At 39.7% G+C, this 23,232-nt stretch overlaps 1 protein-coding gene across 3 annotated transcripts in view; it reads right to left on the bottom strand.

Moving 5' to 3' along the window:
• The window catches only part of LOC124865500 (nectin-2-like), a 121,226-nt gene that overhangs the window by 37,505 nt on the left and 60,489 nt on the right, over window positions 1–23,232 (bottom strand). For 2 of the 3 annotated variants that reach the window (XM_047360625.1, XM_047360624.1), the window contains exon 8: window positions 16,007–18,711. The exons of the other annotated variant lie outside the window; for it this stretch is intronic. In XM_047360625.1, coding sequence (XP_047216581.1) covers window positions 18,131–18,711 — 581 coding nt within the window. In that variant the 3' untranslated portion in view covers window positions 16,007–18,130. Of the gene's footprint in view, window positions 1–16,006; window positions 18,712–23,232 lie in introns of those variants that run through there. 3 annotated transcript variants of the gene reach the window in all.

Here is a 23,232-nt window from a genome sequence, read left to right as displayed (position 1 = left end):
GAAAACTGAATTGTACTGGAACATGAATTAATCAAAATGTGAGCGTTGTGCTCATGCTACCCAGAGAGTGCTCGATAGGGTCTACTTTTGGTTTTTACTCTGTGTTGTTATCTTCAAACTGAGATGTTTCAGCTACTAAACACCAAACACACAGAACTCCCTGTACATGCGTTCATATGCAATTCCCAGTGAAAGCAGGTCGAATCAGAAGCTGTGATGAACCCGTTATTACTGTCAGGGTAGCAAAGATCAAATCCAGACTGAGGACGATAATCCCGTGTTTGTAAACATTTCACGTAGAGCCCCTGTGATGCCAAATGCCACATTTGAATACCATTTAATTTCCTTCAGTAAGATAAGACCTTTTGTCCATTCAGGACTATTCCTCCTATCGCTGCCCAAAGCCGACAGTTAAAAAGGACCTGGGATGATGCAGGGTGGCTGTGCTTTGCATGGTAATACTCAGCCATTCTCTAAATAGCTCTATCTTCTGCACATTAAACTCTGAAGTGGCTTGCAAGAGTTACCCATAATGCTTTGGCTGTGGCGTTGAGTGAGTGCACGATGTGGCTGAAATCGCTTTGGCTCCCAGAGGAGAGGAGGGGTTAATAAGGGGACAAAAACATACGGCACATTCCCTGGAGGAGTGGCACTCTGGTCAGCGCAGCAGCTCTTCATGGGGAAACAGGACATGTGCTGAAGAGATGATGTCTGACAGCCATCAGAGCAAAGTGTTACCCATATGAAACCAAACTCATTTCTCCGAACAAGCTAATTATTAGATAAAAGACACAAACGAAAACTTATCTAATACAGTCAACTGCCACTCTGTTTTGTCATCAGAACCACCATAATTATTCTATGCATACATTCAACAAGATGTCACTAACATTCCTCAGAGATTTTGGTCTTTGCTGAGATGATAGCATCACACAGTTGCTGCAGAGTCCACTGGTCCCACCATATTCTACAGGGGCTATACCAGATTGAGACCTGGTGACGTTGGAAGACACTGGAGTGTAGTGACGTCATCGTAATGTCCAAGTAGCCATCAGATGACAGCACACTGTGGTCATTAAGAGGTGGAGATGCCTAGCAACATTTCCTGCTGAATCATTAGGACATTTGACTGTTGCTAATCTCTAGTTTTATATATATATATATATAAGTTTTTTATACAAGTTTCTATTGGTATGAACATCATACATTATGAATTTTCCAGATAATTCACAGCAGAGTTTATACATTTTGTTTATATATTGAATAAGATATTCTGAAAATAGGTGTAAATTAAGCTTAAGGATAGTTATTTAAATTTATAACCTTCTGTAATTCTGGGTTTTATGTAAACTAAAGTGACAAAGACTTGAGACCTGACAGGGGTCCGCAGAAAGGCCAGAGACACAACCAAGGGCACCAGAAAGACCTAAGACCTGACCTGGGGCACTACAAAGACCTGAGACCCAAAATAAGGGCACCAGGAGGGTCAGAGACCAGACCAGGAGACTAGAAAGACCTAAGACCCGACCGAAGACAGCATAATGGCCAGAGGAATGACCAGAATGTCACCCTTGGATGACAGAAAGACTTGACATTTAACTGGGGGGCGACAAACTCGAGACCTGAATTGGGGCTATACTCTTACGGAAATTAGAACAGTTTGATATGTTTTTAATGGATTATAATGTGCATTGATCCTTACATGTAAAAATTTAAGAACACAAAAAATAGAAGACTAAGGAAAATCCAATGTGAGAGGATTAGTTTAAAGTTAATGCCAATGTCACAATTTTGTTTTTCCCAAACCTGTTGAATTAAAATTTCTTCAAAAGTGAGGATTAAATAGATTATGTGTAAATGAGGACATGCAATTATAAAAATTTTACCTTTAGTTACAAAATCCAAAAATATACAAGTATGTTTTTGTAAAAATCACCTGGATCTGTCACAGCTGCTGAGCAGATGCACCTCCATTTTGGAAATGATGTCATAACATCACAAACACATCAAACAATGTCACATGCCTGCAGTGGGATGTTGAATAGATGTCATTTTGGGTTATCATTGCTTATAACTGATGATGAAGCTGAATGATGCATTTTCCAAAGAAATATTAAGTTACATGTTCGTCACAGCGGATTCTTTTAGAGGTTGGTAAAATCCATTTACAAAAAAAGCTGCCTTTGACTAAAAGAGCACAGGGGTGAGTCAGATGTGTTGGATGAAAATTGTGCTGCAAATTATGAAATATAAATGAGCAAAGATACCCATAGTCTAAAGGCAAACTCAGCTACAGATTTCTTTTTTCAACATTTAGTCCACGGGAGGCTAGATAACTGGAGAAAAGCAGCCCGGGCAGAAGACGTGATTACAAGGATCCAATGTCAAGATAAGATTGACAAATGAATAAGAGGGAGTCTGTGGTTATAAGGGAGGTGCGCTGACATGCATATGTTCACACACAGACATGCACATATGCAGACGCAATTTTGTGAAGTTCTGACAGTTTTGTTCTCAGAAAAATACTAAATTTATGTCAGACTTGCTGGCAGATATCACTGGACTCAGCTCACAGTCCACACCTTCACCATACTGTACTGTACATACCAGCAGATGTACACAGTAAACCCACACAGTAGATAAATACAGAACTAGCAGGTGACTCAGAGCTGCAGCTGATGTTACCGAGTGGGTGCAACTTTAGTAAACTATAAATTATTGTACTAACAATGTGGGAAATTACGCAGCTCTGTGGTTATGCATAGTAATTTAAAATGTATATTTTCATAGAGTTTATATACTTTAACTACTACCTCAAGTGATATGCCAGGTATGCATAACCTTAAATTATGTTAATGAACTTATGATTTTAAATAGCAGGTTTTTGTCAGAAAACACTGGATATTTCTTAAATGTATCCCTTCATTAATACCGTTTTGCAGTTTAAATGCCTCACATGCAAGCAATTTGTACTTCATGGAAAAAGAAGTCAAAATACAAGGGCTTTGCATTTAGGTAAAGTTGAAGTTTTTTTTCCAGTTTGGTGCCTTGCCATACAACAAAAAAACAAAACAAAAAAAAAACATGATGAACAGCTGTTAGAAAATGGTTGGCCTTTTTGACAATTAAACTAAAGTATCTTTGGCATAACATTTGGATTTATTTGCTTGACTGCAAGTGGTAATTTATACCCAATGAACTTTCACATTTTGTCACGTTAAAAACACAAACTTGCGTATATTTTAAGATTTCCTTCGACAGACTAGCATAACATAGCATATAAATGAAGTGGAAGGAAAATAATACAATTACATTTTGTTTAGGTAGACAGTCAGCCCTTGGTATATCAGCACCCACCTTTAAACTTTTCATGAAGCTGTTCAGTAATGTCCTCTAACAAACCTCTGAGACCTTCACAAAACAGTTAACGTGTTATTTACTTCCACTTTTATAATTAAACATAAAACAAAAAAACAAAAAAAAGAACACATTAAATTCTGTGGTTATAATGAACAGAAATGTGGAAATGTTTAAGAGGTATAAACTCCCTAACACAGTTAAATGCACAAATGAACATGAACCTAATCATCCATCATTTACTACCAACTCAGTCGTACCCAGAAGAATGTCTGAAATCCCCAAGATCAAATATTTGCAGGCTTATTTTGTTTTTATCTTTAAAAATCATCTCTCTTTCTGAGCGTTTGTGTGTCTTGGACGTGCACGTGCCAGCACGGGTATGTTCTTTGTAAGTGCTGCTTGTTGAGACGGTGAATTAAACAGCAAGAGCATTTGATCTGCACAACACTCCGGGGCAAATACACTAAAAAAATGGGAGACAACCCCACACACACACACACACACACAGGCTTGCATACAGAATCAAAATCATTTCCGTCACAGGAGCTATTCTTAGGAGCAGCAACACACCATTCTTTTCCCTGATATAATCTTTTTATTCATACCCACACACAGTCATGCACTTACACGCAAAAGCACCCCTCAGACACATGCACACCTTGCTCACAACGATGCTCCCTGGTGGTCATGCTGCATTCACATAATGCTCTTTATTTTTTAAGAAAAGGATTTGTTCCAGGTAAGTCGCAGAATGACGACCTTTTGGGTGAATTTTCACTCACAGCAACAAAACAAGCACATAAAGCTGTGGTTCTCACTGAACGGCAGTGGCGACGTGTGTTTGTGCAGGTGTGTGGAGGTCTGAGGATGCTGGGTTCAGCCTTCTCTTCTCTGCCGTCTGAGATAGGCAGGCTTCGAAAAACGTACACAAACTGAGCTGCGAGACGCTAAAATTATCACAGCTGGATTTGCTCAGCCATCTCCCCTCCATCATTATTCAGCCTGCTCCTCCTCACACTCTGTTCTACGTTTTGCCCTTTTGCCCCCTCCCTCCTTGCACACTCCCTTGTCCCTCCTTTCATCTCTCCTCCCTGCTTTGTTCAATCTTGTATTAGTCACTGTTAAATTTATACACCGGTGAGCTTTCACATCCTAAATGTGAAGTCAATGTTAATATCTGGGGTCAGTAATGTACTATCGAACAAAAATAAGTACCACTAAAATATCCATATGATCAGAAAACCAAGATTAAAATGTATCTTCAAATTCTCTATTGTACCCATAAAGCAACAACTAGAAAAAGACATCTAAAGCAACGTTTACAAGCTTTCCAGCTTTTTCCTAAAGGTCTTGGATTCCCCCACTTCACACCATCATGCCCTCTTTGCCTTCCTATAATACCACCTCGTGCGATATATTCACCTCTCTCTGCCCTTCCTTGCCCTCTCAGTTCTTGGCTTTACCCGAGGGAGATTCCCCCACCCAACGATGCAGTGCAACCACCACCTTACCTCCAGTCCTGTCAGCACAGGACAGGAAGAGTAAACGCCCAGAGCCTCCAGGGGAAACAAGAGGACTGACTTTCCGCCATCTCTGTCTGCCCTGGGTATTTTTCTGTGTGTGCAGAGGACATACACGTGGAAAAAAAAACACTGACCAGAAGCGAAGGTTCATTTACAGCTTGAGGAAGAGAAACAATATGATTTCCAGTTTTCTGTGAATATTTACAAATGACATCCTCCTGCATTCTCCATTTACTTTGCTCATAATATGCGTGTTCTGGTTCAGGGCATTTTTCCCTTGATATAAATAAAAAGAAAGGCAGAAAAGCAAAAATAAATTGTTATAATACAGCCATGAATAGCTTAAATGCTAAACATATTTTAGAGCTGGAAAACCTAAAAATCCTCAATTCTAGTTTTTCAAATCAGATTGATGGTTTTAAAATGCAATTCTTGAAACAAAGTCTTTTGAGTCACCCTCAAAAGTCAGACATCCCCTGCCATAAAGAGGTCAAAATGGAGCATCTACCGCATGATTAAGAAGCCTGGGATTGTCTATGAATGCTTTTAAAAAAACACCTTTTTAACAGGAATATGTTTAATGAATGTGGGGACAATTACCAAAAACACAGAAAGAGTAAAAATTTGGCTGCAAAGATCATCTACATAGGAAACTCAGGTGAGTTTTTCGCATGTAAGACCACATGAAGAGGATTGAACACAAAGTTTCTACGTTGGAAACATTTGTGCCTGAGGTTTATGGGAAAATATTGCATTTAAGGGGAAGAAAAAACAAAACATTAGGGAATAGGATGCAACACAGATTTATGCCACAGCTACTGGAGATTGCTCTAACAGGGGAATCAACAGCCAGACCACTGAGGCAACAGTAGGCGTTTGTCAGCATGACGTTTCTCAGGTAACAAAAGGTTTTCTTTGACAGCGGTTTTACTTTTTATGTGTCCTCTGTCAGTACAAAACGTCTGCAGATTGTATTAAATCAGTAACTGCTCCCACCAAGCGTTCCACCTGCATGAGTACAAAGGATAATTAGCTTCAGCTGCAACTTACTTTGGACTTTAATGGCTGGGCCAAATGAAGGTAACATTAGCCTGCAGATCCTGTCTGAGTGTTTTAACCTTCCTTAAAAACACACAGACACACAAGCAAATAATCCAAAAGGTTGAAGGTCATACAAACAAAGGTTCTAATTTTCTTAATGCAACCTGACTACTTTGATGCCAGATGTACCCCAGTCTAATGAAGTCAATCAAGCAATAAAGATACCATCTCCAGAAGTCCTTTCTGCAGAGCATAGCTGTCCTGGTACATATGACATGTGACATGCCTGATAAAACAGTGGAGTCTACTATTATCTTGAAGTGACTTTTTAAGGACAAACAACATGCTGTGAGAAAGCTACCTCTAGATGGACATAGTTTGAGTTGCCAGACAGACTATATTGGTAATAATGCTTTTCAGCTGCATTACTGTAGTGCAATTAAAACCTCAAGAGCTAAACATGAACCGTTTATGTGGGGAACTGTGAGAATTGCACAATCACTGCAAAACTTGATAGTAATGTAGACTATTTTGATAGCACACTTGCTTGGAGAAAAGGGAGGCCTGATGCCCGAGCAATTCAGAGGGACAATGTTGGTCAGTACTACAGCAGAAATTGCATTTCTGATAGAATTTTAGTTGTTAAAATTAGGTTTTGTTATGAGCAGTCTTTCCTTACTGTGTTGAATTACACACTCTGTATACCACAGAGGGCTTTGAAATACCCCAAGTAGTTTCTCTTCATCACTAGATAGATCTAAGAAATCTTCACCCTATAAACTCATGTCACTCTTTCTCAAATATTAGGTGCTTTTCTAGTTGCCTTGCTTGCTTTATTATTATTATTATTATATTTTTAGATATGTCTTAATATTGGACATGGATATAATGAAAGATACAAGCCTGGATACAGTTGAAAAGGAAAAGCTGTAAAAATGATATATGCCCCCAAAGATAAGGTTTTATCTTTCAACTGCATTTGTTTCACATGTTAATATCTGGGGTCAGTAATGTACTGTGGAACAAAACTAAGTACCACTAAAATATCAATATGATCAGACAACCAAGATTAAAATGTATCTTCAAATTCTCTATTATACCCATAAAGCAATGACTGGAAAAAGACATCTAAAGCACCGTTTACGATCTGCTGTAGTCATGCAAACAAATTACTCTCCCATTCTGACTCACAGGCCATGAACAATGTACAAATTTGTCACAAACTGACTCAGACTGTGTGAAATTGGGAAAGCCAGTGAAGAGATCTGTTTTGCTTTTTTTTAACAGTGATTTAAATCTGATTAAACAAGCTATTCTGAAAAAAAGTGATCCCACAATCATGAGTAAAACAGTCTTTTTAGGTGAATTAAACTGTACTCAAGTACTAGAATGAGTAACAGTAACACAATAAGCTGAAATAAAACCTTCCAGCTCAACAATGAAATGTATATTAGTGGTTTGATGCCGTAGACTCAAATTGTATTGTTGTATTTAGAAAAATGCATGTTGGAAAAACCTCCAAGTTGACTTCAGCATCCCAAAACAAAGCTACTAACTTTACAGCTTTCGTTGCTAAAAGACTAACACAAACTACCCCCCTAAAACAGAAACAATGTCTTAAATAAGGTGTTAAATACGTCTTTTAAACCTAAAGTTTAAGAATACAGTGAGTGAAATTTTGTTGCAACCTCTTTATTTAGGTTCTCACATCCTCTTTACATAAATACGACACTGGATCATAAGACATTTCTCAGATCGTTATCCAATCATGTCTAGGCCAAAATGCTAAGAGATGTGAAATTTTTAAATTGTAGACCGCAATTATAGGAAGAATGTTGCCACATCCTGCTGATCAAATACACATGGGTAACAGAGTCTTAAGCAGGTTAACAAGCTCCATTAAAGCAGAGATTTTGTCAGTTTGCTGACAAACACGGTCGATCTTAGTTGAACAGATATCAGCAGTGATCTTAAAGCAGCAACTGTTCCTGTCAATCAATCTTTGGAGGCAATTTTCTAACATTTTAGAGAGTTTAAAGTGAAAAAGATGATTCGCAAGGGTAAAATATTCAAGGCAACTTTAAATGTTCTAAGGAAGAGATGTCCCTGCAAATATCTCAATTTATGTCATGTTCTGTAAAACTGCAATAAAAGGTCAAGAAGTACCACAAAGGTGTGTTATTTTTGAAAGGTTGCTGAAAAGAGACGTCTACTCAACAACAGAGCCAAAGTTTGGAAAACAGAAATCTTACAAAGCAAATGACCTTGAGGTCAATGTCTTTAGGATTAATAAGGCAAAAATTTTGGATGTTTGACAAGATCTTACAGTGACTTGCGTAGTGAAAAACCAAAAACTGTCGAGCGTGGGGGTGGAGGGCTGATAATTTGCGTTTGTTTTGTAGTTATGGGACCTGGGCCCCTCACCGGCACCGACTCAACTCTGAACTCCTCTGTATACCAAAGTCAAATATGAGGCAATGTGTCTGACAGACGGAACTTGGAGAAAATCAGATCAACAATGCTGAGAAATGAGCCAGAAAAAACAAATGTCTGCAAAAACTCTGGGGAAAAGTGAGCTAAAATACTTTTCAAACAATGTGAGACAGTTCAGGATATTCAGAACACCGATACTTACATACTTCATGTCTTAACCAGTAAATGTTGTTCTATAAAATGTTTTTTTTATTATTATCATTACTGATGCTGAAGCTCATAGCAGAAGTTATTAGCTGTGATGTAATGATAAAGCAGCGTGTGTTCCCAGATAACTACTTTTGATTTGTGCGTTTGTTTTTTTTTAAATGGTCTTCCATTGTGGCAGCCAGCTCAGCAAAAAATGTCATTCCTTACCAAGAAATTTGAAGTGGGCAAACTTCCAGATGTTCCTCTACTGAATAAACCATATCTTTGCTGTAAAAGCCTCCCACAGAGACCGGGATAAGGGCAGAGTCCACAGTGCTATGGTTTTCCTCAAGATCTGCAAGTTTCCTTGGCTTAGCTAGATTAAGATTAGTTTTGGTTTGGTTTACCGTGGAAAGAGATTGTGAAGCTCTAGTGACAGTCTTTTCATCTCAAATACAGCTACATAGATAAAGAAAAAAACAGAAAATCGAAGAACATTTATTCAGAATCAATAACAGTTCTCAAATGACCAAAAAACTATCCAACTTTTGCTAGAGTAGTGCAGGTTGACAGATTTAACTTCTTGCTGTAGTCTTCCTGTAAAAAATGAAAACACTTAATAGTACCTGAGGTTTATTTATGTAGCTTGATGTTTTTTATATTTTCTTCTTTCAATGTAACCCCTAACAGAGGTTTCTTGGGCTGAGGTCAAGTGGTCAGATTGGTTAGTTAAGAAAATTACTATTTTACAAATACCTGCCAGTTCAGGATAGGCATGGACTGGTTTGAGATCCTCTCTGTATGATTTTCTTAAGTAGAAATACCACAGTTTCATGGTATCACAGCGTTTACATAAAAATTTAAAACAGAAAATTTAGAACACAGTCTAATTGCTTTTAAGGTAAAATTCAATTCCTACAGCCATGATGCTGTACTTATAACCAGGTAATATACAAGATGGTTAAATAGTCAGGCTACCTGCTCTAGTGGCTAGCCTGCAGTCTGCTGCTTAACACTGAGGGAGCGTTTCCTTGAGAGCTTCCTCACTGTATGTCTGCGTCTTTCACAATCTAAACCACAAAAAGGGCATTTACTCTATTTTCCAGAATTTGGGGCTTTACATTTGTGTAATTGCAGAGTCTGAATAATTTTTTTTTCAGGTGGGTAAAAAAAAAGAAGTAATCACACATCTGTGAGTAGATGCTGTCAGGAAAAAGCTGCATTAACTACCAAACCAAGGCTACAAGAACAGGATGTCATTTCCTTCTTGGAGCACTGGGACGGAGAACAAATCTTGGGAGGTTCATGTTTGCCTTTAGAACCACCACAGTATAAGGACTAGTCCAAATTATCTGTAATCCCTGAAGATATAAAAAAAAGTTTCCCAAAATAAACGTTTAAAATCACGTACCGTCTTGCCTCATGAGCTGGACGTATCACCACACCTACACTTAAGGAGCATCCTTCAGCATGCCAAAGTTTTCAAAAGATTTGTATGTCAAAACAAAGGATTTTAGGTGCTTTCTCTGTAGAGTAAGAATCAGATAATTGACATGTAACACTCAAAATCATGTTTCTTGATGTAGGATATTTTTAAGCTGAAAGACAGACAAAAAAAAAAAACATCTGTCAAAGAAAACATTAAATCCTGACATTAAGATATAGATTAAGTATTTCCAATGTCTCATGAAATCTAGACCTTGCGCTGGCTAATTAAGCATGTGCTCACGTAACGAATCAATTGATTTTTAGTGTATAAATAAATAAAACAATTTGTAGAGAATTAGGTTGAATAAAAGATTAAAATACCTTCCTTAGGTAAATCAAACCAAAACAAACCCAGGTTATGTCATCAGCAAGAATGAATAAAATATATAGCAGTGATATTCTGGGTATTCTTTACCACCAATCAAGAGACTAGAGCAGCCACAGCTGCCAGGGACCCAAAGATAGCAACATGCCTACTGCAAGCGTCTCACTTAGCAATAGACACACACCTGGAAGCTTAAAAAAATTAAACAGAGGCAAAGAAAAGAACATCACCTTCAAGCTAATAAAAATATGCAGAAACCTTTCATAATTGAGGTTAAAGGTAGACACGGTTTAATCTTCCTAGAGAGTCGGGTCACCACATCCATCGCTTAAGATATCTGCTCAACAAGCCCGGCCATCCATCACCACCTCTGGGATTTATTAGTCGGGTCTGGAGCCAGAAGGTGAGAGGTTAAACGAGGAGAAATGTGTTTGAAGTTATCAGCAGAGAGGGACCAGAAAGAGCCTTTGCTTATCCACACATACACACACACAGGGACGATCAGACATTTAATCAGCACTGCGGATGTAGCAGTCGGAGCTGAAAGTCAAATATAAAGCCTTACGCAAACATGCATGTGTCAAACAGTCATATGCACTTCAATTAACACACAAACATCCTGTCTGAAGTAATCACACACTCACAACTCCACTCTTTCTGTAACACACACTGTTCTGCATGCATTCACACTGCTTAGCTATAGCCAGAAGGCCCCACTGCTTCGGGGCACCACACCATGACTCCCGACTGTAAGCTAATGTTGATAGCAATGTAGATGCTGTCACTTTGGCTTCTTATTCAGGTTAATTGGCCCCAAGCTCAAATAAAATGGGTCTGGCACTATGCGGTCAGAGCTTTCACATGATGTGTACACCTATTCAGTTGAAAAGAGACAAAAAAAAAGGCAAGTGGCTGTAGGGGCTTTTATAACAAGCTGCAGCTTAAAAGCTTTGCTGCTGCACTCAAGTTTTTTTTTTTTTTAATATATTAAATAAAAACAATCCAAAAGAGTCTGAGTGCTCTGTGTGCATGTCCTCTCCATCTCACCAGCCTCAAATCCAAAGCAATTAGAGTGGCCAGATGGTGGGCTGGACTCGCAGTAAATAGCTGCACTGACAGAAGAAGCTTGCAACAAAAATGTACTGTGACAAGAAGCCAGAACAACACGCGGTTACACGATGGCATCAAAGCACCGGGCAAATATCATGAACGTGCTGCCATAACCACCCATTACCAACTGTCACCCTCACAGCGATGTTACCGACAGAATGTAACAGAGCTCAGTTCAGTGGGGAGTGTGAAAAGTTAAAACCAAAGGAAAAGAAGGTGAGTGCATGCCAGCACCGGGACACAGACCTCTTCGATGCTTGTCCTTCTGTTAAAATTTGACCAAACCTGTTTGGTTTAGTCAGTATTTAAACAATGTAGCCATTGAGAGGCTCTCCTTTCACTGAGCTTCAGCTTGGCCAGCACATTTCACTCTCTCCCCCCTGCAGAAAAAGCACTGAAGATCCACCAACAAATTCCTTTCCTCTTGTCTGTTCTCAGGACCTGCACAGTTTGTAGTTGAGATGTGTTTGAATTCCTGATGGGTATAAAAACATGTATTCATGAAGAATAAAATGTGCAGCAGGTTCCTTGATAGAGGTAGTTTGAATCCAGAAGAACATGAAGGGATTGCATATATATTCTCTTTGATACATAAACAAATATAACCCTTTCTGAGTTTTAATAAAGTGCATCAGAATGCTGGCTGGTTGATGTGTTCAAGGACTGGGAGAATTCTTAGTGTTGCTGCATTTAATCAATATGAATAAAAGGTTCATCATCTGGGCTGCTGATGAACCATCTCTGGCTGATTAATGTGGTGCATCTCTAATATTGACAGAAGCGCTCTTTAAAAACAGCTCCACTGTCTTGGACATTCAGTGCCTTGTAAAAGAATCCACAATCCTTGAACTTTTCCACATTGTATCAAATTACATAAACTTCTGTGTTCTATTTGAGTTTTTATGATAAACCTACACAAAGCAGGGCTCCTATTTATTGATTGTGTTCAGCCCCCTTTAATATTAAACTTCAAAACGAAATCCAGTGCAACTGGACTACAGAAGTCACCTAAACAGACTCCACGCGTGTATTAATCTCAGTATTAATCCAGCTGTTCTGTGAAGGCCTCAGATGTTTGTTAGAGAACCGCATCATGAAGACCAAGGAAAAGAGCAAATGGGTCAGGGATAAAGGTATGGAGAAGTTTAAAGCAGGTTCAGGTTAAGAAATAATATGTTATGCTTTGGACATCTTATGGAGCATTGTTCAATCCATCATTCAAAAATGGAACAACTTCCACCCTACCAAGACATGGCCATCGACCTAAACTGACAAGCCAGGCAAGGAGAGCATTAATCAGAGAAGCAGCCTAGAGGCCCTTGGTAACACAGCCAGAGCTGTAAGAGAAATATGCTATAATGGCCTCTACACCTAAATGTAACTGAGAAAACTGTAGTTTGCACGGATTCTCCACATCCAATCAGAGCTATTTTGCAAAGAAATGTGGCCAAAGATTTTCTCAATGTGCAATGCTGGTAGAGGCATAAAGAGTTGGTTCTACAAAAATAGACAGAAATGCATTTCACACAGATTTCATTTGTAAAAAAGTTGTAAAATGTATGAAATGTTCTGCTCCCAATAAAATACACTGAAGGTATTTTGGAAGAAACTCTGAATGTAACCAAGGCAGCATGTTGACTTCAACCAGCCAGGACTGATGTGCAAATCAGAGAGACTGGAAGGTGGAGTTTGACCACTAGACAGAATTTTTATTCGACAAAACTGTTTCTCTGACACTTGAGCTCAACGTTTCTCATAAGCCCATTATCACACCTCTGACACATAGATTTATCGAAACTGAAACGAGACAAGCAGCCAGACCAGGAAATTGAAGTTAAAAATATAGAGGGTGGATCTGGCCTCTGAGGACTGTGTGACATGAGACCGAGAAGCCATCTTTGTCAATTTATCTATAAATCTAATCAGCGGGAATCAATGAGCGGCGCTTCTTTTCAACTTGGGTCTTAAGTCATCCTGCAAACCCGAACTGTTAAAAGGACCAACACACACAAATACACAAAGCAGCAACACAAGAACAGTTCAAAAATCAGGAAGTCTTTAATACGAACTCAATACGAAAAAAATATATATATAGAAAGACATGAGAAAGTAGTGACAACAATCCTAATTCAGACCAAAACAAATTTCAAAAATTAAAAAATACAAAAAAGATAACAACGTTCACACAGAGCATTGATAGTAATAAAAGCACATTTTGGGTTAAGACCGTTTTGTAGCGTGCGCGTGTGTGTGTGTGTGTGTGTGTGTGTGTGTACTTCAAATTCACCAGATTTGGCAGCAATCACAGCGCAGCAGTCAAGAATAAAGCACTCAGAAAACATAAATTATAAAGCACTGCAAAATAACAGGAGAGAGGAGACTGTAATAGAATAAAATAAATCCTTCATGCTCGCTGTCACTGAGTAATACACAAATGTGACACCATAAATTAGTAATTCTTTTTCCTCTGCTACATATTTATATATTTATACTATGTACACAGGAAGGTTTCTTCTTCTCTCTTTTTTTTTTCTTGTCAATGATGCGAGTGAGCTGCAAGATGTTAAGGCTTTGATTTGTCATCGGATGTGTGGAGCCAAACAAACAGAGAGGGGACGTCGCTTTTTTGGAATACAGGGGGGAAAATATCTGATATTCTGACTGCATCACCTTGATGCTAGACCTGAGCCAGAATTGCAGGGTTCACTAAAAGCATTTTGTCTGACAAGCATTGCTTCAGTGTCGAGGTGGATGTCATTGTGTTTGCATCTGAGGAAGGTGGCAGCGGCAAGCTGAGGCTGCCAAGGTAAGACGAGTCAGGGGGGGACAAAGACAGGAGTGGGAAGATAGACTTTTAAAAGCATTGAAAGAGAATCTGGGATGAACAAGAGGTCATCCTGGTGGCCTTTTCATGAAAGCCATATTTCCTAAAGCAGAACAAATAAATACTTTTTGAAAGGTTTGATTTACATGGTCACAATTTGGCTACAGCTTCTTCCCGACATGGCAATCGAGAAAGAAAACCAGAAGGAAATATCTCTGTATTAGTGCGTTTTCATTATTATTTTGTGCATCTATGTGTGGGCTCATGTCTTACTTGTCAGGTAAGAGGTGTCTGCTGCACCGGTTTGGCTGTGGGAGTGAGCATAATGAGAGCGACTGAAGGGTGTTTGTGTGTGGGCGAATTGTTTCTCCACATTCTGCCAATGTATATACCTACAGCAGCTGTGTGTGTGTGTGTGTGTGTGTGTGTGTGTGTGTGTGTGTGTGTGTGTGTGTGTGTGTGTGTGAGCCAGTGCACCTTTGAAATGTACAACATCTGCAGTTGGACACTTTTAAATGGTGACAGAGGACGGCCACTTGGGTTACAACTCTGCTCCCGAAAGCGCCACCAGAATACACACCGACTAACTGCTGCACACAAACACAGAGCTGGCTCAGACGCATTAGTTTGTTGCTTGTGTGGTGGCGCTATCCTAGATAAATTGAGGATTTTTTTTTTTTTTTGTCTTGTGCAAAGACACTGGAAACAGTGTGTGCTTATGTGAAAATGCAGGCGACTTTAGGAAGAAAACGCCAGTATAAAATCAACCCCAGGTGATATAAGGTTGGACAGTTCAGTATACAGTCAAACCAAGCTACATTCTAAAAGCCTGCTCAGACATTTAAGCTCAAGGTCAACCCAAACCTCCACACTCCTGGCAAAACTGGCTCCATCAATCCCATATTTACATTTTCATAAATATGTACATTTTCACGAGAAAAATAAGATGATTACGTATATAGTACATAGATACTTCACACCAAAATGTACATAACAAGTGTTCTGATTCCCTCTTGTCAGTTTTTTTTAACCCCCCCCAGAAACCAAGTTTTACACTTATATTGTTCAGTAAAGATGTGACAAACACAAGTGCAAAAAAACATAATACATTTTTCTATTAAGTGGTTGTGTCAAGTCAGCTGTGTTCAATAAATCTGTTATTCACCCATTTATGCAGAAACTAAGGCCATTAGATGATAATCCCATTGAACACGCTGGCTTACAATCTGCCAGACGGTGCTCAAACGCTAAAAGCTGTCACCATTTTTTGCCATTTGCCTTCTGCCTCTCTCCTGTTCTCTCTCTGCCAGCATGAAGGTTAACAATTAGAACAGCAAACAGATCTTCCTTTTGCATGAATGCAGGGTCTGTACTAGGCATGGACCAGATCAGAAAAATAGCTATTTACATTCCTACAGTTTCAAATCTGCAAAAATCTCCCTTCATAGGATTTCTGAGATTTAAAGTCCTTTGAATAAAGGAGAAAGTGTCAGAGGGCCAAGAGTTTTCTCCTTTATTTTTTACTTCTGCTTGGGTCTGTGTCAAAATAAAGATTATCCACAAATGCTATGACTGTAATAATCAGCGTATCACAATTGTTTTAAATATTTTTTTTCAAATAAACAAAATAGTTTGAAATATTAATTTTAACTTGTTTTTTTAAACTTTAAAACATGTCTTGAATTGTAAAAAACAAAATGTTTACATTTTTACTTCATTCTAAAATGTTTATAATTTAAGATAAAAATTAACTTAAATTTTAAATGTCAACATTTTAAAAAGTTGAAGGAAAAATAGAATCTGATTCTGAATATTACATTATTATTTTGTCACTTTTAAACATTAATAGGGGATGTTTGCATAGTAGCAGCAATAGGAATAATATATTTTTGCTTTAAATAAACTCTGATCATGTTGTACATTTTTATTTGTGTAAATATTCTGATACTGTAGTTGTTTTAACATGAGAACCTTATACCGGTCCATGCCTAGTCTGCACTGAAGCATTTCCCCTGCATCAGTAGGTTGAGGTTAAAGAGCCATGATGACAAATGAAGGCAATCACACCCATCCATGCCCTTGGAGGCAGGTCAACCTGGTTTTGACCACATGGTACCTTCAAACAAAAAAGCCAACCCAGATCTCACCTGGACCTAATGACATCAATCGAGATTACACTTACTGGATTTTCCTCCAAGGAGGTCAAAGGGGAGTCAATAAGAACGATGGGAAACCCATGAGTAGAAGAGCTTCTCATCACAATTTTCCAGATGCATGCAAATGTACACTGAGCCTCAAAGACATCAGTGTACAGTAGCCATTGAGTATAATTTATAGAAAAAAGTCCTGATGGCTCATTAAAAGGATGAATTAACAGAGCTTAGACAATAAGCCTTGCACCTGCATCATAAAGGGTCATTTCACCACACATTGCACATCAATACCAAACCTTTTTAAGTCTTCCAATCAATGCCACATCTAACATCCACTAATGGAAAGTAATATATGATCCTCATTGAAAATCTGTCTTACCTAATGCCACGGCACTATGGAGGTTCTGTTGCATCCGGCCATTTAGTAAAGGGGGGAAGGAGGGGGTGGTGGATGTGGCCACTCCAGGTGGATTAAACAGTCCTGATGTGTCAGGACGGGCTGGAGTCGAGTAAGTGGGAAATCTAAACGGGTCAGGAGCGGTAAAATATACCCTGTTTTCAGTGGCCATGACCTCAACACCACCCCGGATAAATCCAGGCTTCCCATAAAGGATAGAGAGAATGGGAAGAGAAGGGCTTTCTGACAGCAAAATAGAGATTGGAGGAGGGATAGAGAGAGGGAAAGCCACATCATAAACGATAAGCGGCTGCAATTTGTTGGTCCCAGCTAGGCGAGCAACTTCATGGCTCATTACCAATCTAGCTCCTCCTGTCGGGAGGGCTCCGAAGAGATGAGGGTGAGGAAAAAGAAATGGCCAAGCTCATTTCTGCTCCTCCTGCATCCTTCTCTTCATCCCTCGAACCCTAACACATCAGCCACACCTCACTGATCCAGAACCTAACCTCCAGGAACAGAAAAAAACTAAATTTCCTCAAACGTTGTTGCAAATGATAACCTTCTCAACTTCTCTATTTATAAAGAACTAAAAAAAAGGGGACCAAAAACTCTTGATGACCTACAGAGCTGTGTGTTTAGAGTTGTCAGCGTAAGGCAGAGAGAGCAGAGTGAGCACGAGTAAATACATCATTCACATCTCTAATACACCTGATGGTTTCGGTCTCTTGTTTTTTTAAACACCAACACACCAGATGTTACAGCACAACACATTACCAAAACAAAAAGGCTTCCCACAGGAAGACTGAGTCGCAGGCAACATGGAACTGCTTGACAACCACAGTATTTCTTTTTTTAAGTGAAGTTAAGAGTGAATATGCAAGTGAAAAGCCTGTATAGCCAAGCTTGAATCATGATTCAATTTTCCTACTCCCACACTGTGTATTTTCTCTTTTAGTCTGTCAGTTGAAAGTCAAGATCCCAGTGATGGGGAGAGCATGAGCTGAAGCGGTGAGTGAGATGTTGCACTTTTCTCAGTTTGATTCTTTGTTGACGCTTCTTAAAACATATTTTCCATATGCCCTTTTTCAGTCCCGCTCACTATGGGGCTGCACTGTGATTAATAATCAGCTATATTTAAAAGCAATTTGCAAAAATAAAAGTGGTACTCTTTTCTTTTTCCTCAGACAGAGACAAGACCCCCAAAGCCATACAATCCTCAAGAGGAATCCTCAAGCCTACTTTTTATTTCTCTCATACTCCTCCTCCATGTGCTCTCCTCCTCTTCCTCTATACGTAAACTGCAGTCCGGGAGATGACCGATCCATCCCGCTGGGACTCCATGTCATCATCCATGTAATCTCCAATCATGTCGTCCTGGTCGGGGGGCGGGCGCAGTTGCAGAATCGGGCCTTCTCCGGAGAAGTTGTCGTACCTCTCGTCATCGTCCATCTCGTCAAACTTCCTCCTCTCTGCTTCGTCTAATTCACTGCGCAGCAGGATGTCCTCGGCGGTGAGTGTTCCGGTGACAACCTCAGGCCGGGCACCCATAGCAAAGGGCTGCTGGTGGTTGTTTTTCTCTCCCAGACCCTGGTTGGGCGAGCGATCGATGTAGACAGGTCCGTTGTTATTACCACCTGCGACACCACCGCTCCCAGGTCCTCCGCTTGTTCCGTTCTTGCTCGCCTTCTTGCCGCCACCAAATATGCGCGTCTTCATGTCGGTGCCACCGTTGGCGCGGTAACCGTGCTGCTGTCTGCGGCTACGGGTGATGAGCACAGCAATGAGGGCGGCAACCAAGAGGAGAGCCAGCAGGGAGCCTATAACAGCTCCTGCCACAACGCCAGCATTGGAGTCGCTCTTTGAAGGCTCTGTGGGAGGGAGGAGAGCAGGAGAGGAGAACATAGAAGAACAATTGTTGAGGACGAAGGAGAGATAGACACCAGAAAGAGGAAAAAAATAGCATAAAAAAAGAGCAGTAAGGAAAGAAAAAGGGAAAAGTGATGGTTGGGAGATGTCAGTGGTGGTGTGAACTTCGCTCAGTCAAATGTGCTTAAATGTAAATGTGTTTACGCAGTGCTGTGAAAAAGTATTTGCTTGCTTACAGATTTCATCAGTTTTTGCCTTTACAAACTTATGTTTCAAAACAAACCAATTTTAATAAATCAGACAAATATAACCCGAGTAAACTATAATAAAAAATGGTTTACAAACGATGACTTTTATTACAAGAGAAACCCATCCCGCTGTGAGAAACTAACCAACCTGCTTGTTTAATCAGAAATTGCTTGTGATAAACTCTGTGTGGTTGAATTTTTCTAGCCACATCCAAGACCGAGAACAGTCAGAAATCACCTAACAAGAACCTGTCTAATAAGATGAAGTAGGCTAAAGGTTTTCCAAAAGGCAACACAAACCTTGATCTACAGAAGTTTAAGAAGAGATGAGAAAGCTATTATCGAGCCATTTCAACAGTGGTGAACCTTCCCATGAGGGGTCTGCGTACCAAAATTAAACCTGACCCTGTCAGGTTTAAAAGTTAGTTCATTATATAACAGTAAAAAAAAAAACAGAGATCAAAAGCCATGCTGACTCAAAATAACACAAAATAATGGGTCACATTTGCAAAAAAACATCTTAATGATCCCCAAGAATGTTGGGAAAATATTCTATGGACTGACAAGACAAAAGTGGAACATTTCTGAAGGGTTTTGTCTCATTACATCTGAAACTAGTGTTGTAGCATGATGGTCTTCAACTGTTTTGCTGCTACAGTACCTGGACCACTTGTAATAATTGAAAGAACCCTGAATTCTGCTCACTGCTAAAATATGTTGAGGGACAATGTCCGGCCATCAGTTCATGACCTTATCCTCAAGCACTGTTGGGTTATGCAGCAGGTAAATGAGCCAAAACCTACTAGCAAGTCCACCTCTGAATGGCTAAAAAAAAAAAAAAAAAAAACACAAAAGGTTTGAAACGGCCTAGTCAAAGTCCAAACTGGTAATGCTCAAAGACCCTCCAGTGTGGTTAAATTAAATTTTTTTTATCCAAAGCCATGTTAAAAACTAATTGCTAGTCGTTGCCACACTCGATGGAACAGCTTTATTCCTTTGAAATCAGCATTTGAAAGCTGCTTTTTGTATTTACTTAGGTTTATTTGATATAAATCTTTGACTATTTGGCACCTTTAAGTTGGACAAAGTCAAAAAAGAAGAAATCTGTAAGCAAGCAAATACTTTTTTAATGACAGTGTGTGTGTTGAGCCTTCAGCTACACTGACAGATCCTCCCCTCCCTTTAGGCTGCTCCTGTCCCCTTCACCACAGCCACATCTTTACAACGTCTCAGCCATGTTCCCCCGTGTGCTGCCCTTCGACAGCCAGGGTCTGTACAAGGCTCATCACAAATCACAGAGCTTGGAGGGCCAGGGGACTGGGGGTTCAAGCCACGCACACAAACACACACACACAGTTTCTGATAAGGTAGAGAACGGCGGGTCAGGAGCAGAACAAGTGGAGGTCATGCAGAGGAGGAGGTGGATTATAACAATGAATGATACAAAGAAGCAGATGAAGAGATGGAGAAGGAAGATTGAATGGATGACAACATGAAAAGCAGAATGACAACTCTTCCTTGAAGCGATACAGCAACAGTGGGGGGACAGAATGGGCACCCCCCCCCCCTCTGCTTTGTAATTATTTAAGTTTAGATAAGTCCGATGTGGATCCGTTTTTACTTTAGCAACTCAAGGTCCCAACAGCCTTGCTCCACATACATACACATAAAACAGTTAATTTAATGGCTTTGAGTACAAACTAACTAAAGAGAATACGAGCAAAAGAAGGGCTCTGCCATATCAAACACCATTGCTACTTGTGCCTCTGTGCACGCAAAAACTCATGGGATAGAGCAGTCGAGTCTAAATCAGGGTTTTGATGAGGTCCCACATGACTCGTCAGCTGCATAGCTCCTACCACTCCCTGGACACCCATGTCCAGTGATATTAGTGTTGTATTCTAACTCATCTCAACCTTTTTAAAGCACATCTTTGTGCTGAAATACATGTTATTGCTTCTGCAAGGGAGGAAAGTGCTAATATAGACAAAAGCTGTGTTGGAAATGGCCACTTACTCAGTATAACCCACTACACAGTAAAACAACCAGTTTATGGTGCCGCTAAAAATCCCAACATTAAATGTTCATTCAGTTTTCCACATAGTCCATGAAACGGTCGTAACAGGGCACAGTGAAAGGCAGTGTTAACGGAGCATGTCCATGCTAACACTAGCAAACCTCATGCTAACATGCAAAGCTAATTACTGTGATAATAAATAATACTCCAGAACAACTTGTAGTCTTCTAGAACCTTATCTAGTGAATGAACCACTAACAACCTCAACCCAACATAGAACCCAATTATCCTTTAAACATTTTTGATGTATGGTTGAAATAAAAGGCTTCATACCTAATAATGTACCATTCAAACAATATAAGACACCGCTTCCTGCAGAAGCATATTTCAATGCTACAGTTAAGTCACAAAGGAAAAGATATTTCTCATAAGTTGAACTAAGTAACAATTTGTGGTCTACTAGAAAAGAAGTTACTGAGTCTAAAATGCAATTTCTTTTGTAATAAAAGGCTCTAACAATAAAGCCCCAATAAACATAAGCCTTGCAAATACTTTTTTAGGTCACAACTTCAGGATTTTAAATGCTTCCTGGGACTCGAACAACTCCCAGTAAACAGAATTTGCGACCGTTTTCCCCCAGTGTGGTCATCATCTATAAACGAGTGGGTTGGGGGTTTCTGGCAGTGCCACTGCCAGAATTAATGCTGTTTGCAGCCGCCGCAGTGTGAAGCCCTTAAACCAGCTTCGGTTCTGCAGCGTGGCAATATGTAGACAACGCAACAAGAGAGTTAACTTGAACAGAAAAGATGACTACATCAGAAAGGCAGCCTAGATTTTATTTCATAAGCCGTTTCTACAGCAACACAATCTTTGGAGATTTAAAGAGTAAGTCTACTTTTAGAAAGGAAATTGATTCTCTTTGTGCATTATTCCCACTTTCAAAGGATTCGAAGCCTTCTTGTGATGCTTGTTGTAAAATTTTATTGTATTTGACATGCTTTCATGTTAATCTTCCAACAGGTCATAGAACATCAAGTTATGGAGCAACGTCTTGTTATGGATCTGGTAAATAGGACTCTTGCATCTTCAGGAAAAAAAGAGACAGAAGGCAACGTCTGATCCAGAAGTTGTTTATTTGAGTGGTTTCAATCATGCCAGCTTCACTCTTCACAGGGCTTTCCTAGTGTTTTGTTTTAAAATGCTCTGCAATGCAGTCTAGTCACATTACAACTCCTGTGTGTTTAACCTGGATTATATGTGACAGACATAAAGTAGCGCATATTTGTCAGGGGGAAGAAATGAATTTCAGATTTTTTTTAATAAAGTGTGATGTGCATTTGGATTCAGCCCCCGTTACACCAACACCCCCAAAATAAAGGCTGGGGTTTCCATATGCTTATTGGTAAATACTGTCCATCTGTGTGAAATTTAATGTGAATATGAATTCAGCTGTTCTGTGAAGGCCTTTGAGGTTTGTTAGAGAATATTAGCCACCAAACAGCATCATGAAGACCAAGGAACAGAACAGACAGGTCAAGGAGAAAGTGTTAGAAACCTTTAAAGCAGGGTTAACTTCTAAAATAAATCCCAAGGTTTGAACACCTATCAGAGACCCATATCCTTAAATTGGAGAGAGTGAAAACCTAAAAAGAAATACGTGGCTTTCCACCTAAACCGACTGGCCGTGCAAGGAGAACATTAATCAGAGAAGCAGCCAAGAGATGCATGGTAACTCTGGAGGGGCTGCAGAAATATATATCTCATGTGGGAGAATCTGTTGAAAAGTAATAGAAGCACAAATCTGGCCTTTATGAAGAGTGGTGAGAAGAAAGCTACAGTTGAAAGAAAGCCATAAGAAGTTGGATTTCCAGTTTACCAAAAGCTACGTAGAGGACATAGCAACCATGTGGAAGATGGTGCTTTATTCAGAAGAGATCAAAATCCAATTTTTGGGCCTATGTGCAAAAGGCTGTGTGTGGCGGAAACGCTACACATCACCCTGAACACATCCTTGCAATGGTAAAACATTGTGGTGGCTGCATAATGCTGTGGAAGTTGCTTTTTTTCGGCAGGGACAGGGAAGCTGGTCAAAGTTCATGGGAAGATGGATGGAGCTAAATACAGGGCAATGCCAGAAGAAACCTGTAGGGACAGAGGTTCACCTTCAACCAGAACGACGACACTAAACGGACAGCAAATTCATGTGTCAGAACAGCCTAGTCAAAGTCCAGGTCTAAATTCAATCGAGAATCTGTGGA

Source organism: Girardinichthys multiradiatus, chromosome 3 (genome assembly GCF_021462225.1).
Source record: "Girardinichthys multiradiatus isolate DD_20200921_A chromosome 3, DD_fGirMul_XY1, whole genome shotgun sequence".
Classification (NCBI taxonomy): domain Eukaryota; kingdom Metazoa; phylum Chordata; class Actinopteri; order Cyprinodontiformes; family Goodeidae; genus Girardinichthys; species Girardinichthys multiradiatus.
This window is presented reverse-complemented; position numbering and strand designations above follow the sequence as displayed.